Source organism: Mus pahari, chromosome 5 (assembly GCF_900095145.1).
Source record: "Mus pahari chromosome 5, PAHARI_EIJ_v1.1, whole genome shotgun sequence".
Lineage (NCBI taxonomy): Eukaryota > Metazoa > Chordata > Mammalia > Rodentia > Muridae > Mus > Mus pahari.
The window spans coordinates 70,580,984-70,598,056 of record NC_034594.1 but is presented as its reverse complement, the minus strand read 5'-3'; the positions used below and the strand labels follow the sequence as shown (position 1 = coordinate 70,598,056).

The window sequence follows — 17,073 nt, the reverse complement described above, 5'->3', positions numbered from 1 at the left end:
TGTGTGTGAGCCTGTGGATCTGTGTGTGAGCCTGTGGGTCTGTGTGTGTGAGCCTATGGGTCTGTGTGTGAGCCTGTGGATCTGTGTGTGAGCCTGTGGATCTGTGTCAGCTCCATTCTGCGCTTGGGGCCTTGCTTCAGGGTAGAGTGTTCAGTATCTGCAGGCTGGGTTTCCTTAAGTTTCATGTGGCCTCAGGATTCTTTTGTGTCTTCCTGGTTTTGGTACTCAGTCCAAAAGTGTTCTGAGGAACCTATGATCCTGCCACTGAATATGTTGTCCCTCTCATCAGTCTGGCTCTAGAATGTTGCTTTGGAATCACCACCCCAGTTCCTGACTTCCTAGGCTTTGTTCTGCAGTGCTTCTCAACCAGTGCTTTGGGCATCCCTCTTTCCCTGTGGTTCATGGCCCATCTCTGAGGCCGCACATCCACCATCCTTCCTTCCTGGGTTCTTTTGGACCCCTGCCTTATTACCTCAAAGATTGAAACCAACTTGGGGAAAACCATCTTGAATGCTCATCATCCCAGCGCCAAGTCCCAGGATATCACCACAGTTGCCCTGAGGCTAGTACCCCCTTAGTAGCCAGCTCTGTCTTACCAAGCTCACAGTGTCTGCCTTTGAACCCAGGCCTGCAGTCACAGCTGTGGGCATTGGCACCCGGGACACAGGTGCCTCCATTCTGACAAGTGTCTTCTGAACAGCTGCCAGGGGTACCTGGGAACAGGAAAGCACCAGCAGCTTCAGGGTCCAGGGAAGCTGCGGCGGCTGCAGGCTGCATCCCCCAGTGATACACAAGGACAGGGCTGCAAACCTGCCTTCCTCCTGTGTCAGACACTGGTGTGGGCTGCTAACAGCGCTGACTGGGTCTGGACTGGGTCTCAACTGCGTGTTGAGGGGACTGTCCATTCCTTGTGGTGTGGACTTTGTCACCTCATCATAATCATTTAACAATAGATATGTAGTTCTTTCTAGACTCTCCATTCTGCCCTGTTTATTCACATGTTTGTCCTTAAGGAGTGTCTCACTTGGCTTATAGCATGCTTTGATATCAGGAATACGAATCTTCCTGCCTGTTTCCTCTTTTCAGAAAATGTTTTGCTATTCTGAATCTCTTGCATTTTCATATGAATTTTAGGCACTGTACATAGTGCCCAGAAATGTTAACAGCAGCCCTACAGGACAAGGAAGTACGTGAGAGTATTGAAAACCTAAGAGTTCTCAGCATCCATCAGTCCTCACCTCCATGCATGGGTGGTCGGGGCTATGAGGACCATGGCTGACACGCCTGTCATTTGTGGGTGAATCTGCAGTTGACAGAGCCTCAGAAAGGTTAATAAGAGCCTACCATACTTTTCATGAACATCTAGATCTGTGGTGATGGGAAGTGCCTTGGTGGCTCCTCAGGACAGAGCTGAAGGTATAGGGGGCCCGCTAAAGAGTACTTACTATAGTCAGGTATTGAATAGCCAACACCACTAAAGACACACACACACACACACGAGAGAGAGAGAGAGAGAGAGAGAGAGAGAGAGAGAGAGAAGAGAGAAGAGAGGAGAGAGGAGAGAGCTCTTTTGAATCAGGCAGTAAATGGGGTGTGCAGGGTGTGGTAGCATCTTGTGGCAGGGTGTTGTGCTATTCCCCTATGGATGAATTATACAGCAAAGCTATTGAAGCTTTGTACTTGCATGCTGTTGTGGGGATGGTACCTGCTTATCCTTCTGGTGGAAGCCAGATGTTGGTGTGTAAGGGGATAACCCATAATAATCCAGAGACCCAGCTTCTGGAGTGAGGAGTGGAGAAAAACCAGGGAAAATATCTAGATTAGCATTTGCTTTTTCCCTTTTGTCCTTGAGGTCCCTCCATCCCAGGATGGCTGCTGTGGGAACCTGCCTCCTCTCCATAGATTCTTCCTGGGATTTGAAGGCACAGCCTTGACCTGGAAAGTTGTTTAGTGAGGAAACAACCTTTGGGAGCATTAATGTGCTTTAGGGACTCCCGAGGGCCTTTTGGGGGATAGATACACTTTTACTCAAGGAAGAAAAGTCCAACTCTTCCAGAGAAAAGGATCAGATGACGACAAGGAAACAAGACCAAGCCTGACACCAGTCAGATCCGGCCTGCTATGTCTAGCTGAAGGGTCCTTTACACGTGAGGGCTGATAAATGTTTATGGGCATGCGTGGCCTTTGGAGCTGTGTGCAAGTACCCTGTCGCACTAGACAAAGCCAGCATACAGAGGATGAAGGGCAATTGAAAGAAAGATTGAGACTCCTTAGAGGTCCTACAGTGTATAAGCTCACACCAAGGCCATTGGCATTAAGGTGGGAGAAATGGCTCATGGGAGGCAAAATGTTGGAACAAAGGAGATAGCCCAGGATAGACCCATGCATGTTTGGACACTTGATTCAAGTGACTGAGAGTTGGGATAAAAACGAATTCCTTACAGAGGACTCTCTCTATTGTAATGTGTGACTCATTCCAAGACTAAGGACTCAGACAGAGCGCAGGATGGAGGTGGGCCACGTGGAGAGTCCAAGAGAAATAAAACCACAAGACAAAGTTTCCTGTCAGATTCTAGCATGGGCCTGGCTCCAGAATTATCAAAGGCAACCAAACTGGCAAACAGAGATGGACAGACAGTATGGGTGTGTCATGAACCGAAAGTCATGATTAGTTTTGTGTTTGAGGCCTTAAGGGATTCTTTTCCTTGTGATAACACTGAAATGTGCCCCACTGCAGGATGTCAGTGGCCTTGAGGCCACCTGGACTTCTTTTTGAGATGGAACCCAGGAGACTGGACCCACAGGGAAAACAGACTATTCTGGGCTTTATGAAAGTATATCTGGTACTCACAGGGGCCGACATAACAGTCTCCAGTGAGCCTGTTTTATCCTCTCAAAAAGCAGGACAAGCTGTGGTAAGGAGTGTTTGATACTGCAGCATGGACAACCACCCTCCCAGTGTGCGCAGGGTCAAGAGCTGCACAGGGGTCCCGGGTTGGGGAGAATACTGAATTCAGGAATCAATGGGCCCTCTGTTTATACCTCTGGCATTGTAATGTATTAAGGTGTCTTTCCAGGGCAGTTTTCCAGGTGAGGCTACCTTGGGGCTTACACTTCTGCCGTGCACTCTGATCTCCTGTGGGGCTAGGTGAAGACAGTTTAAGTGTCTAGTGTGACTCAGAAGGAGGAAGGACCTCTGGGCCCTAGGAAACGCTAACCCATAATCCCTAGAGGGACAGAGCAAGAGTCCGACAGTTGAAGGAGCATCTGTTTGTGTTGCTAGCTGCTTGTAGAGCAGCTGGAAACACCTGGTGCTGTGTGGGGACAGAATAGTCCAGGCTACGAGTAGCCCTGTATGTGGCCAAGCTTGGGGTGGCATTCCTCAAGCCAGGACGTACTCGGTGGCCACTCTTCACTGATTGTCACCTGACTCGGTACCTTCTCTATGAAGAAGTGAGCTGGGTGGCCTGAAGTGGATCCCCAGGGTGGGTGAGGGGCAAGGTGAGGGGGATTACTGGAAATAAGGAGGATGAACCAGTCTTTCTAAGACAGATTCTGGTGTGTCCTGTTCTCAGGTCTCTCACTCATGAAATGGGGGAATTGTGTCCCAGCTGGGGTGCCAGCTGCCCCTGGGCAGACCCTATGCCTCCCAGCTTCTCTCTGTGGTAGCTATGAAGAACAACCAGCCCCCTTCCCTCCCTCGTATATGACTTACTTCCTGTGTCTTTGCTGCTGTTCTTGGATAGCTGGAGGGCCAGACGGACCTGCTCAGGGACCTCTGTGTTCTTGAGTGGCACCGGAGTGGTGGGTTCTAGGAGAAGCTAAGGGTGACCACATGGCCCTTGCTTCATGCCCTGGTCCACCCACTGATCTCACACACTGGCAATAATCACTGTGGCCCAGCACCGTCCCCCAGCAGAAGCTGGGCCTCATTCCCCTGCCCCTCTGAAAGCCATGGTTTCTGCTTTCCTGAAGCTGCTTCCTAAGGACCTCACTGCTGTGCAGCTGATGTCTGGGCCACTCTCTTCTTCCCCAGGTCAGGTTCTCCTTTCCTTTCCCCTCAGCCATGCTCTCTGAGGAGTGGGGACAGGGGTTTCTCTTCCTTATCAGCATCTTCAGCCATCTGGGTTCTTGGCCCCAGCTGTAAGCCATCCATCCCTACAGAACTCTCTGCCCTTAGGCATTTTCTCTTGGCCCGCTTGTCTGGTGATCCCTATCTTGGTACTCCATATTTCAGCCTACCCCCCCCCCCGCAGGTATCCCTTCTCTCACATCTAGACTTGGTGTCCCCTCTCGTCACTGCCCGTCCACTCCTTTACTCATGCCCTCTGCTCTCTGCCCTTGAGCATTCAATCACCATAGAGCTGGGGAACCCCATGAGGTTAGGGACCTGGCCTCTCCCAGGCAAACTTGGGCACTGCCCTTTACCTGCTAAGCAGATGGCAGGAGCCTTTCCTGCCACCCTAGAAGTCTAACCTCACACACGGCCAAGATTGAGGTTGCTAGTAGAGCCAGAAATGACTGGCCAGCGCAATCTTTATACCCAGATTTTAAGAATCTCAGCATATTTTATGCCAGGGGCAAGGGTAGTGAGGCCACTAGGGTTGCTACTAGGTTGGTGCCAGGAAGTTTGCAATACGCACGTGATCTCACAGTTACTGCTCTGCTGGGCAAGCCACCAAACCTGGCACTCACTCTTCCTCTTCCGTCTACAAGCTCTGAGAACCTGCAGACAGGGCAGGAGGGTCACTGGGTTGAGTGCAGACTAGGAACCCAGGGCTGGGGCTAGGGTGTGTACCTGGGCGACTGAGTTGGTGTTTCAGGGGCACTGTGGTCATTGAGCAGGCGCAGCTCAGGCAGGCGCACAGGGGCTGGTCTGTTTCTGAGCATCCTCGAGTGGTGTCCTCCCTGGTGCCATCGTCTGTCGGTGCCATCCCTGGGGGCTGCCAAAAAAGGAGAAAGGGGGGTAGCCACTAACTAGGTTGCCTAGTGTTCCTGTCTCTGCCCCCACTGCAGAAGGGACAGTTCACACCCAGTGTTCCCGTCTCTGCCCCCACTGCAGAAGGGACAGTTTACACCCAGTGCTCCCGTCTCTGCCCCCACTGCAGAAGGGACAGTTCATACCCAGCCCTGTTTAGGCAGGGCAGAGGGGTGCACATTGCCTAAGAGGCCTGTGTCACCTGTTATACTTTTCTAAGCAGAGGCTATGCCTTTATGCTGTAACAGACAACACTGGCCTGGAAGGCCAACCCCCCCCCCCCACTCCCACTCAGAGTCATGATTTGCTAAGTGGAGGCTAGACTGGATTACAGCCCCATGGAGCAACAATTTTCCTGATGGGCAGCTTTCCTACAGCCAGACCCTTGCCACCCTTGAGTGTCCCTTCAGCCTCTCAAGCTAGGTGACTTCCTTCCTTCTCTATCCGTCTCCTCCTGACTCTGATAGGCTCATAGGGAGACCCCATCTGTCTACCTGGCAGGTATGCCTGGAGCCCAGCTGGTAGAATGGCAGGGTTGGGTCGGAGAATTAGCATAGCATATAAACTCTGTGTTCACTGTCATGTCCACAAAGCAGCCTCATGGGCTGGGACGAGAAAGGAGAAGGGGCCAGGAAGGTCGGGAGTGGAGCCTCACACTCTTGGAGAGCACCGGCCCTACTCTGAGAACCTACTGTTTGTCTGTCCCTGTGCACCTTCTGCTTGTCTTCTCACTGAGTTTTGCTCCCTGCACTCCCGAAACTCTTTGCTCGGCACCTCATGTAAAGTTTGAGAATAAAGGGCATGCAGGGCACTTTTGGGTTCCAGTAAAGTACCCTGTCACAGGTAGGAATAGACTGAGGTCATTAATGTGGCCACCCAAATGTCTACACCCCAGCCTTTTGCTTTTGTACTCTGTCCAGGTGTTCCTTTCTGTCCTCCCCAGCCACTTGTAGTCTCTTGCCCTTCTCTCCAGTGCTCATGCCCTGTGGCTCCTTTTGGGTCAGGCCTGGGCCCCTGCATTGCTGCCTGCTCGATAGCTCTTTCATGGTGAGGTCCTGCATTTGTTGCTAAGCCTGCTGGGATTAGACTGGTAAAACAATAAGATGAGACTCATGCTATCAATTGTCCTTCCTTACCCTTATGCCTAGGTCTCTGTTCCCAGGAATGGCCTATGCAAGTTGTCTATGCTGCCTCTTCTGGGCAAGGATACCACACCCCAAGAGCAACAAGCAGCAGCTGTGGGTTTCAACAACTCCCCAGCCCCCTCCTGTCACAGAACTCACAGGTGATGATGTAGAGGTGTGCAGGCTCACTGTGCAGCTGGCCCTGCTCTGTGCTCTGCACAGCTGTAACTGAGAGCTGGTACCGCCGACCTGGCATCAGATCGCGCACCGTATATGACACCAGCTTCCCATTGGGGATGTAGCGGCTCTTGGTACTCTGACTGGTGGTCACATTGATGACATAAGCCTCCAGTGAGATACCTGGAGCGGGGGTGTCCCAGACCATATGGGCAGAGGTAGCTGTGACTCGAGAGGCAGTCAGATTTGCTGGTGGCAAAGGCCCTGGATGGATAGAAGGAAGGAATAGAAGGAAGGGGTGAAAGGTCAAAGAGCATCTGGTGAAACATCACCTAAGGTCTGCAAGGGATCTGGAGCTGCATCTGAAGCCAGCCTTGGTTACTGCTGACACTGTCATCCTGGTCAATGCTGCCATCCTGTCATGGGGGGGGGGGGAGTGGTAGCACGGGGATCCTGTATGCAGAAGCTAGGTCATGCCTCCAACATGCCTCCCCTAGTATCTGAGAGCCACAGACAGGCAGTCCTGAATCTGAGAGGCACAGAGTTTGACCTACTAGTCACCCTTGCTTTGTGAATCCCCTCTGCTCTCACACTCCCTTCTCACAGTTCATACAACAGAAAGGGCATGTGGACCAATAATACCAAGAAATGTAGCTAGAGTGGGCTGGTCACATGACCCAAAAGCCCTGAGTGACATCATCCCAGCTTGCTCCTTGAACTCTGATGTATTCTTTGGAAGGCATACTGAGGAAATCTTGCTGTATTCAGGTGTTGGGGCAGTCTTGAACAATGTCTCTGGCAGAAGGCTTCTTCTCCCTCTGCCTATCCAAATAAAGAGGTCTCAAGGAGGTCAAGGTCTGAGTTTACACTGTAAGGATACTTTGGGCAGGATAGGATGGCAGAAAAGAAGACCTAGTCTACAGGGTACCATAGGTGAAAGAGTACTGAAGGCAGAAACTGCCTGTCTGCTTACGGGTCCACACGTTCAGTGGAGCTGAAGCCAGGCTCTCAGTAGGATATTCAGCTCCTCCAGGCCCGCTGAGGGTGATTAGCCGCACACTATATCTTCTCCCTGGCAGCAGGTCCCTGTCAGAAGTGGACAGGAGGAGAGGAGCATCTAGGAGCTCTAAATGACCAGGAGTCCTATTTTGCTGATAGTGGTCCTGGCCCACTCTGTGAAGGTGTCAGGCCCCACCCTCCCTCAGGTGATGGATGGCAGGCAGGTACACAAAGAACACTCTGGGACCTGTATTCCTGGGGCATCTCTTACCCAAATGTGAGGTGGTCCACACTCCTGTCCACCTCAGTGGACTGGACAGCAGAGGCCTCGGGGTAGAGGATGGACACCCGGACCCTGCTGACAGTGGCATGCTGGATCCTGTGAAGAGCCCACTGAATTGAGATGGCATTGGCTGAAATGTTGGTGACCTCAAAGTCTTCTATAGGGCGGGGTCCTGCAGAGCAATAAACCACTCAGCTGATGCTGCCTGCATCACCTGCTCCTCACGGCCCAGCCAGTGCCTGATCCTTCCCACCCAAGCCTTCCTCTCATCCACCCTTCTGGTTACTGCGTCCTTCCCTGTAGGAAAGGCAGCCCCCACACAGAGCTGTCTGCTGAACATGGTCCTCTCCTGGGCAGCCAGGGCCAGGCCACCCTCAGAAACTCACGGGTGCGAGTGAGCAGTGCTGCTGGCCTGCTGATGTCATTTTTATTGTTCGTGTTTCTCTTGACTGAGAAAACGGAGATATTGTAGGCACGACCGGCTGCTAGGGCCCGAAGCTGGTGAGAGGAGCGGCTCCGGTCCACAAAGTCCGTGCGCCGGGATGATCCATCCGAGGAGGCATAGGTGACTGCATAGCCATCTAGCACCTGCCTGGCTGTGGTGCCCTCGGGTGGGCTCCAGGAGATGGAGACCCCACTCTCCTCCACCCTTTCTACCCTGAGGGCTGTTGGTGGGAGGAGCTCTTCAGGGTTGCACCAAACATAAAGGAGGTGGAGGGGTTAGCCTTTAGCATGAGAGAGTAGCTCCCAGTCAAGTCACCTAGATTGGCCCTGGGTCACCCAGGTCGTTCCTAGCAGGGAGTCTTCTCACTTGGGTGACCATGGCCCTTTGGAGGTTTGCATTTCTATATAGGTGGCTGTTGGCACCCCCTCCCTGCTCTGAAGGGGACCTAGGTCAGCAGCTGTCTGCCCATCTTTCCCACCTGGTCCCTGGCCTACCTTCTGGCCCCCTTGCTCCTCCATCCTCCTTCCCGGAGCTCCTGGCCCTCACCTTTGGTACAGTCCTTGCCTGTGTAGCCCACTTTGCAGGTACAGCTGTGGGACCCGTTGCTGGCCAAGCAGTAGCCGCGGCCCCCACAGGGGCTAGAGAAGCAGGGGTCACTCACTGAGGGGGGAAATAACATTGAGGGGGGAGTTAGGGGAGTTTCTTGTACCTTGGCTTCTTGTTGACATAGGTGGCTTGGGTGGGGGAGGGGTGGGGTAGTGTCATGGCACCTGCTATCTCTTTCTGCCTTTCAAGCTAAGAGCTGCCTGCCAGGCACTGCATGGCCAAAACAAGCCTGGCTCGAGGCTAGTGCTCCAAGGGACCTATCATATGCTAATAGGGAAAAGAGTTGTCCATGGAAAGGACGGCGAGTGTGGGGCTCTGGGGATGCGAGCTCAGCCTGTCCAGGGACAACAGAGCCAGCCAAGGTGGGCATGAGGCTGCGGACTGAGCATGTGTTCCTGGAAGTGGAAGTGGAGGAAGATGAAGACAGCAAACGGGGTACCAAGGAGACCAGACGGCCAAGGAAGGCCCTCAGGGACATCCTACCTGTCTCACAGTTGTAGCCAAAGAAGCCCTCTGGACACACGCACAGGTAGGCCCCACCACCGTCCTCACACCGGCCTCCGTGCTGGCAGGGGCTGGAGGCACAGGCATCCACCTCTGGAGAACACCCAAAGGGTTGGCCCGAGCTGCAGGGAGGGGCTCTGGGGGAGGGAGGAGAGGACAGCGGGAAGAAGGGATAGGGGGAGGCAAGGAGCGATGGCCAGGAGAGGGCTATGGTGCACCTGTGGGTAGGAGGGGCTCTCAGGGACCCCCCCGCCCAGTTTTCTTCCTCCCTCCGGGTCACCACAGCCTTGGGGGTTTCTCTCTCTGGGTGGCTTGTCCAGCAAGAGGATGGCTCCTGCTTCCCCTCTGATCTCCCAGCAGCCCAGGTTCTGTGGGACCCACCTGAAAGAACCCTACCTGTTTCACAGTGGATTCCAATGAAACCTTCAGGGCACTGGCAGATGAAAGCCCTGGGGAGGTCCCTGCAGGAGCCCCCATTTCTGCAGGGCTGTGCTTGGCACTCACCTGTCTCTGCATAGACAGGGGATGGCACTGACTCATATGGGAACCTCCTGCATGTTCTATTTGCTCCCCAATGATCAGCAAGGCCCCGAGGCCTCAGTGCCTGGGCACTGTACTCTGGACCTCAGCCTTTCTTCTGCCACTTCCATTTGCTCCTCCTTGGTTGGGTTGCTGCCCATTTCCAGCACCTAACATCCTCATAGCTGCTTCTGTGCATGCGCCATGCTCCTAGCATCACAACTGGAAACAGCTCCTAAGCTTTGCCCTTCCAGAAGCTGGGGTCTCTGTTTCGGGGCTCCAAGCCCCATACAGGCACAAGGGATGCTGGTCTCACCCTGCTATATATTGGTCAGGCCTCTGTTCCCTCCTGTAATGGCAGCACCAGGTGTCAAGGGCTGTGACCTGCCCATCTTCTCTGTCCCACCCCCCAGGCCTGACTCTGATGCCAGGCCAATGATTTTCAGATGAGCTCTCATCCTCCAGGGCAAGAGAGGACAGAGAGCTTTTAAAATCTCTCCTGGCCAGCAGAATGGCCCCAAGAGAGCAAACAGTGAATGGGATGGTTATTTAGACAGAGTTCTGTCCCGGGGAAAGATGGTGTGACAAGGTGGCCGTGGCTGGGAAAACCCAATGCTGTCAGCAGACCTCTTACCTAGCTCACAGTGGACTCCTTCATACCCCGGGCTGCAGAGGCACTGGTAACCAGCAATGAGGTCCTGGCAGGAGCCTCCATGCAGGCATGGCTGAGACCGGCACTCATCTACTTCTAAGGACAGACCCCCAAGAACAAAACAAGATGGCCATTATTAATCTAGATGAAAATGGATAGGAAGTAGCTCCAAGGCTCTGGGCAAGTTTACAATATGCCTTGATACATAAAGAAGCCAGACCAGGGTTATCCTTGGAGATCTCGAGCCTGGCTCGTGCCTGTGAAATGACTAGGTTGCTCCTAAACTTCTCAAGGACTCCATCCTTCAGCCTGTGAGGTTTTGAAGGATCCTGCTATTTCTGTATGTAGCACACACATGTGTGTTAATTTTTATATAATTTTTATATACCCAAATTTGATTTGTCCATTTATTTCTTCGATTATCTATCTATCTATCTATCTATCTATCTATCTATCTATCTATCTATCTATCTATCTATCTATCTATCTATCTCTCCCAAGGGATCTTTCTGTATTTGAGTCAAAAAGATGTATATCTATATTTCCCCCACAAAAATTAACCGCAAAGAATTAGACACTGTAAGTGCCGACTGGACACAAATGTCCTATTTTTCAGATGTATACCTATGTGGTTCCATCTGCCAGGAGCATTTCCCCTGCATGTTTTTTGCAGTTTTTAGTTTTAGCTTTGACATGGGATTCTTCTTACATACACAGAAGCTACAGATCCCATGCTGTTGTGGACAGCACCGTTCCATGGCCTTTTCCAAATGTTCCCAGTGAGACTGTGGGATCTGAATTGCACGAATCACTTCATGTCCTGTAATCTCGTTTGCCCATGGGTGATGCCAGTGGCTTTCCTTGCGGGATATGCTCAGGGTCTTCTGTGCACACGGCTGACATCTGCACTCCTCCCTCCCTCCCGATGGCTATGCCTTCTGTTGCAGTGTCTCACCTTAGCAGTGCCCAGGACATCCTGGGCAACATGGGAAAGCAATGGTTGAGTAGCCTTTCCCAGTGGCAGGCGGTCTTTGTCACTGTGGTTTGTTAGCTGTAGGTTTTTCCTAGATTCTCTTAATCTGATGGAGGAAAAAATATCTTCTATTTTTAGTTGATGAAGAATTATTTTATAGTACTTAAGTTCTGCTAAGTGATTTTTCCGTGGCAAATGAGAACCTTGTTTTCTCTCATTTCCTAATATTGTGGATACAGATTAATGTTCAGATGTTGTATCACCCTGTGCTCCTGAGATAAATCCACTTGCTCGTGACAGTATTATTCTTTTTCATAATACCAGCTTTGATTTAGTAATAGTTTCCTAACGTTTTTAATCTATGTCCTCAGAAATATTAGCCTATAAGCTAAAATTTTATGTCTATCTAGTTTGGAATTGAGGGAATACTATTCTCACCAAATAGTCTCTGCCATTTGAAATGAATTTTTTTTTTTGGTTTTTCGAGACAGAGTTTCTCTGTGTAGTCCTGGCTGTCCTGGAACTCACTCTGTAGACCAGACTGGCCTCGAACTCAGAAATCCGCCTGCCTCTGCCTCCCAAGTGCTGGGATTAAAGGCGTGTGCCACCACGCCCGGCTGAAATGAACTTTTAATAACTTGTGATTCACTTAAAATAACTTTCTCTCTGGTTTGCAGCTTGTGTAATTTTGTTACACTGTGAAGTAAAATGCCCACCTTTCCCCTTATTGTGGCCATTCTGTTGGAAATCTAATCTAGCCTATCTCGACAATAATCTAAGCGTTGCATTTTTAGTTCAGAATCTCTTATTTTGTCATTTAAATTTCTTTCTTATTCTCTTAGCTTTTTAAAAAATATTTTTATAGTGGCATTTTAAAAATCCTTGCTTGTGATTTCCAATATATGGGACATCTGTAATTCTATTTCAATAATTTTGTTTTTAAGATTGTCTGTTGCGCCGGGTGGTGGTGGCACACACCTTTAATCCCAGCACTTGGGAGGCAGAGGCAGGTGGATTTCTGAGTTTGAGGCCAGTCTGGTCTACAAAGTGAGTTCCAGGACAGCCAGAGCTACACAGAGAAACCCTGTCTCGAAAAACAAAACAAAAAAAAAAACCAACCAAACAAAAGATTGTCTGTTGTAAATTCGTGTTCCTCAGTCATAGTGTAAGCAAACGCAGTACAGACCAGAGTGGAACATTTCTTCCCTGGGATGAGCAGGCTCTGTTCTCTGCCCTGCAACCTAGCTGAGTCACCTGTCTCTGATGTCACTGAGCCAGGCACTGTTGCTGTGGAGCAGGGGTGGATTTGGCGATTAGTTTTAAGTTCTCGAGGGCTGCAGCAGGCCTCTTTCCTACTGGACATGGGATCTCAGCCTTGTGGGAGTATGGGATGTCTGAGTTTTAGACCAGCCCCTGGCTTCACATGTATGTGGTGGGTTCCTGTGGGTGAGAATTGGTGGGTTCGTGGGGCACTTACTGTGATCTCAGCTTCTCTGACTCAAGAGTATGGCTGGTTTCCTCTGCCCTGTCACCCTCTGCTCATGGTGGGTCTCTGACCTGAGATAAAAGTGCCAGCAGCCTTTCTCATGTAGGAAAGGATGCCTGAAATTCTGGATCCTCAGCTCTGACAGGTTAATGGGTGTGGTTCTTCCAGTCTCATGGTGTTTACCTTCACAGTTCATCCAGGGTGACTGTGCCTGCCCTCACCTAAGTGCTTCTGAAAGGAACCTTCGCTCTCCCCTCTGATGTCTGTGGCAAGAAGTCTGATGCCCCTGTGATTCCATCACTGTGGTGCCCCCCTGCTAGTTGAGGTTCCTCTGTTATCCTGTGATGTTCTGAGTCTCAGGCTTGGTGCTGTGTTCCCTCCAGGTGCTATACTTCCTTTTGTGCACAATCTTGTCCTTTTCTTCCTGGGGAAGCCCTCCCAACTGCCTTATTCTTTGTCTATATCCACTTATACATTGTTGGTTGTTTCGATGATTGTGGTTTAAATTCTCATCTTTATACATGCCTTTACAGCATAATTTACTGACCCAGATGTATATGTCCAATGCCATATTAACTTCTGAATACTGTCACCATATGTGGTGCAATATAAAATGCATGTAGCTGATGAATATTCCTGTGTGCTGTTTGTCCATCTTCTTTATTTCTGTCTCCAGTGGCAGCTGCCATGTATATGTCCATCACTGCTTTCAGAGATGTGTTTTTCAGGGCACCCTCCTCTTGAGGGTATCGTGCCTGACAACATGCTGAGAAGCAGAGCTGAGAGAAGCGCTCTTCTGAGAACCTCACAGGAACCCTGGGCTAGGGGAGGCAGGAGGAGACAGTGGATGCTTGTGGTCAGGTACTTCTCTTCAGAGCTTTATCTTAGGGCCACACAGTGGGATGAGCTGCCTCAGGCATTTGGGAAATGGTCATTGTCCTAAGCACTGTCCCTCCTTTTGTTTCATAAGAACTGTTATGATCACACAGTTCCCAATGACAGAGCTGAACACACAGCTTGATACATTGGTGCTTGACGACGACGTGCAGCCATGCTGAGAGCTTCACAGCCAGTGTTTGTATGAGAATGACTCCGTCCCAGGACGGGAGCCATGGCTGGAACCCTGGAGATGGTGTCATCTGGAACAGCCCTTCTCCAAAGCAGATGTGGTAGCTAGGATTTTGTTTGGGTGGGGCCCTGGACTGATTTCTGCTTTCTTAGGACTCTGACCTTGGATACAGCCTTGGCCTCAGCTGCTTTATTTGCAGTGTGGGTTTGCAGCGGTTTGACCTGTTCTTAGTTGCTCTGAGGACAAGCAAGCCCTGCCTAGAAAGAGCCCAGAATAAACCTGAGAGTAATTGTCGTGTCACCACAGGACAGAGAGCCTCCATTCACAGAGGAGATGGGGCGGGGCTGGGGCTCAGGCACTGTGCAACTTCATATGGTTGTGAGAAGAGGAGGTTGGCCCCACCTGACCACCCACCCATCCCTGAGGGCCCACAGAATCACCAAGGCACTGGGGAGGCTGGCTCCAGACCCCTTGTGGCTGACAGACACGTATGTGGCTGAGGGCACTCAGGCTGAAGCCAGGCTCACATGTGTACAGGGCCAATGAGCCCACGTGAGTTCCGTTGAAGTGCATGGTAGCATGCTCCACCTCCTCAGGGTGACCACAGTCCACCTCTGCAAGAGAACATCGACATCAGGAAGCCCACTTGGTTCATCTCTGTTCTTCTATGTGCTCAGTGAGCCCTGCCTTCCCTACCACCCACTCAAGGAGACAGTGGCTTCTGGGGGCTGGTACCTCAGAAACTGATTCCCCCCTTTCCCTCTTTGATGGTCTGATTGAGAATGACCTTCACAGGCTCATATATTTGAATGCCGGGCGCCCAGTTGGTGGAACTGTTTAGGAAGGATGGGGAGCTATGGTTTTGTTGGAGGAGGTGTATCACTGGAGGCAGACTTTGAGATTTTAAAAACCTATTCCATTCCCAGTTAGCGCTCTCTGACTCCTGCTTGTATGTCGGGATGTAAGCTCTCAGCTACTGCTCCAGCACCATGTCTGCCTGACACCGTGCTCCCCACCACGACAGTCACAGACTCATCCCCTGAACTGTAAGCCCCCAATACACTCTTCTATAAGTTGCCTTGGTCATGGTTCTTTGTCATAGCAGTAGAACTGTAAGACACCATCCCCACCCTACCCGACTCTTAGGAGATGAGAAAAAGATGCCATCTCAGCCCACCCACCTAACTCTCACCTGCCTGACACCGGTGTCCTGTATACCCTGGTTGGCAGTGGCAGGAGAAATCTGTCCCTAGATCCTCACAAGTACCCCCATTCATACACGGGCTCCGGAGGCAGGGCGAGGGGGCTGCAAGAACACAGAAGGTCCTTTCACCATGGGGTCCTCTGCATCCCCGAGCTCAGCTTACCCCTGAGCCCGCCCAGCCCGCCCAGCCCTGCCCACTGACCCAGGTGTCATGTGTGCTGAGGCGAGTACCCCTGGGTGCTTCCCACTTACCTATCTCACAGTGCCGTCCCGAGAAGCCTGGAGGGCAGTCACACTTGTATTTGCCAATGTAGTGGAAACAAGTCCCACCATTATGACAGGGGCCAGAGGCACAGGAGTCTGGCTTTCCTGAAAGCAGAAGACACCCATCAGTCAAGTATCATAGATTTCAACCTCTCAAAGTCCCATGAAGGTGTTCCTGAGAGGCAGGTACATGGTGGGCAGGGCTTGTGCCGCTGGATTCTGGCGGCTCAGCCCTATCTCAGAGCATGTCCATCACCACCCACCCCTGCCTTGGGGCCGCACCAATCTCACAGTGTCTCCCAGTGAATCTATAAGGGCAGGTGCAGCGGTACTCATCGCCCATCTCCTTGCATGTGCCTCCGTTCCGGCAGGGCCCTGAGCTGCACAGGTGTGGCCGGGCTGTGTGGAAAGACAGACAGATATGGCAAACACAGGCCAGCCTCTGAGTGGTGCAGAATCCGTGTTGCCATGCTCTGCCTTTTCAGTCCCTTGTACTGGGTGGACCTGAAGTCAGCTGGGCCCCAAAGCCCAACACAGCAGGAGCTAAATCAGCCAGGCTTCGAGAAGGGTGAGTGGAGCTTAGGCTATAGATTCCGAGGCTGTCAGTTCTCTCCCTGCTGGAGAATTGAGTCCCACATCACAGCATACACACACAGGCCCTTCCAGAATTTGCTCTGGCCCTCCAGTCACAGAGTTCACAGCTCTATGGGATATCCATCCCAGTGATCACACTCATCTCCAGGGCATGCTCACAGAGCCCAGTCTCTCTCTCTCTCATCCATTCCTATGCCACCTCGGCAAATGCACAGGTCTTCCTCAGGGTCCCTCAGAGCAGATTCCAGAAGGGCCCTGCATGGAGTTTCAGGCATAACCATGAGGAAGGCCTTCTCTTTAGCAACCCTCTCTGTTGCTTCAGGGACAGAGGAAGCTGTGAGGGTCTCAGATGCCTCTTCAGAAACCTGCTCTGGGGCATGTGGTACATAGTTGGAGAGGTGGTATGGGGAGGCTCCCCATAAATAAATCTAATCTGGTTCTCCTGACCAGCCAGGCTGTGGGATGCCCACAGTCCTGAAATAGGTTACAAAGGCCTTCAGTCAAGGATGTTCCTAAAATGTCTGGTTTAAGGTGTGTATGATTGTGTGTTGGTCCTGGGTGACACTGGCGGAGAGGCCAACCCCTGTAATCCGTTATGGAAGAATACTTAAATTCTCAGTGTTTAGATGTTGTAAAATGTTTGCATTCTCTATGTTAAACTAAATTTAACAAAAACAGAATGAAAAATATTTAATTTCAATGTAATGATTCTAAAATCTATTAGAAAAATACTGAGGGAAAATTGAAGCCCATTGAGGCTTAGAGGCCAGGACAAGTGATGAAAATAACTGTCAAAAATGGTCAGGCCTGTTCTGCCCTAGATGTGTGGAGCAGAGCCTAAGGGAGGCTCTAGGAAGAATGATTATCTGATGAAAGTGCCAAGGCTCACAAACAGCTGCATGCTGGGAGCTCTCCGTGGTGCTGACGGCAGAGATGGGAGGCACCCGCCCCGCCCCCGCCCCGCCCCCAGCTGCTCTTTAGATCTACCCTGCCCCATCCTGCGCCCCATTTCCCACCGGTCTCTAGTCACCTTTCTCACAGTGCCTGCCGTGGAATCCACGAGGGCACTCACACGTGTAGGAGTCCTCATGGGCGTCACAGGAACCTCCATTAAAGCAAGGGTCTGAGTCGCAGGGCGATGGCAGAGCTGGGGGAAGAGGGGATAGGCTGTCCTGGACCACATGCCCTTGTCATGG

The 17,073-nt window shown here is 51.5% G+C and overlaps 1 protein-coding gene across 3 annotated transcripts in view; it reads right to left on the bottom strand.

Annotated features, from left to right (window-relative positions):
• Sned1 (sushi, nidogen and EGF like domains 1) overlaps nucleotides 1-17,073 on the bottom strand; it is a 61,920-nt gene that overhangs the window by 10,554 nt on the left and 34,293 nt on the right. The window contains exons 12-28 of one of the 3 annotated variants that reach the window (XM_021197739.1): nucleotides 16,908-17,024; nucleotides 15,566-15,682; nucleotides 15,272-15,388; nucleotides 15,008-15,121; nucleotides 14,256-14,429; nucleotides 10,270-10,383; nucleotides 9,513-9,626; nucleotides 9,096-9,209; nucleotides 8,553-8,666; nucleotides 7,948-8,244; nucleotides 7,550-7,733; nucleotides 7,253-7,365; nucleotides 6,262-6,543; nucleotides 4,799-4,943; nucleotides 4,644-4,726; nucleotides 3,716-3,811; nucleotides 597-713 (exon numbers count right to left, since the gene is read on the bottom strand). In XM_021197739.1, the coding sequence (XP_021053398.1) occupies nucleotides 597-713; nucleotides 3,716-3,811; nucleotides 4,644-4,726; nucleotides 4,799-4,943; nucleotides 6,262-6,543; nucleotides 7,253-7,365; nucleotides 7,550-7,733; nucleotides 7,948-8,244; nucleotides 8,553-8,666; nucleotides 9,096-9,209; nucleotides 9,513-9,626; nucleotides 10,270-10,383; nucleotides 14,256-14,429; nucleotides 15,008-15,121; nucleotides 15,272-15,388; nucleotides 15,566-15,682; nucleotides 16,908-17,024 (2,412 nt within the window). The remainder of the gene's footprint in view (nucleotides 1-596; nucleotides 714-3,715; nucleotides 3,812-4,643; nucleotides 4,727-4,798; nucleotides 4,944-6,261; nucleotides 6,544-7,252; nucleotides 7,366-7,549; nucleotides 7,734-7,947; nucleotides 8,245-8,552; nucleotides 8,667-9,095; nucleotides 9,210-9,512; nucleotides 9,627-10,269; nucleotides 10,384-14,255; nucleotides 14,430-15,007; nucleotides 15,122-15,271; nucleotides 15,389-15,565; nucleotides 15,683-16,907; nucleotides 17,025-17,073) is intronic. The other 2 variants (XM_029538404.1, XM_029538403.1) reach the window with 2 other exon arrangements.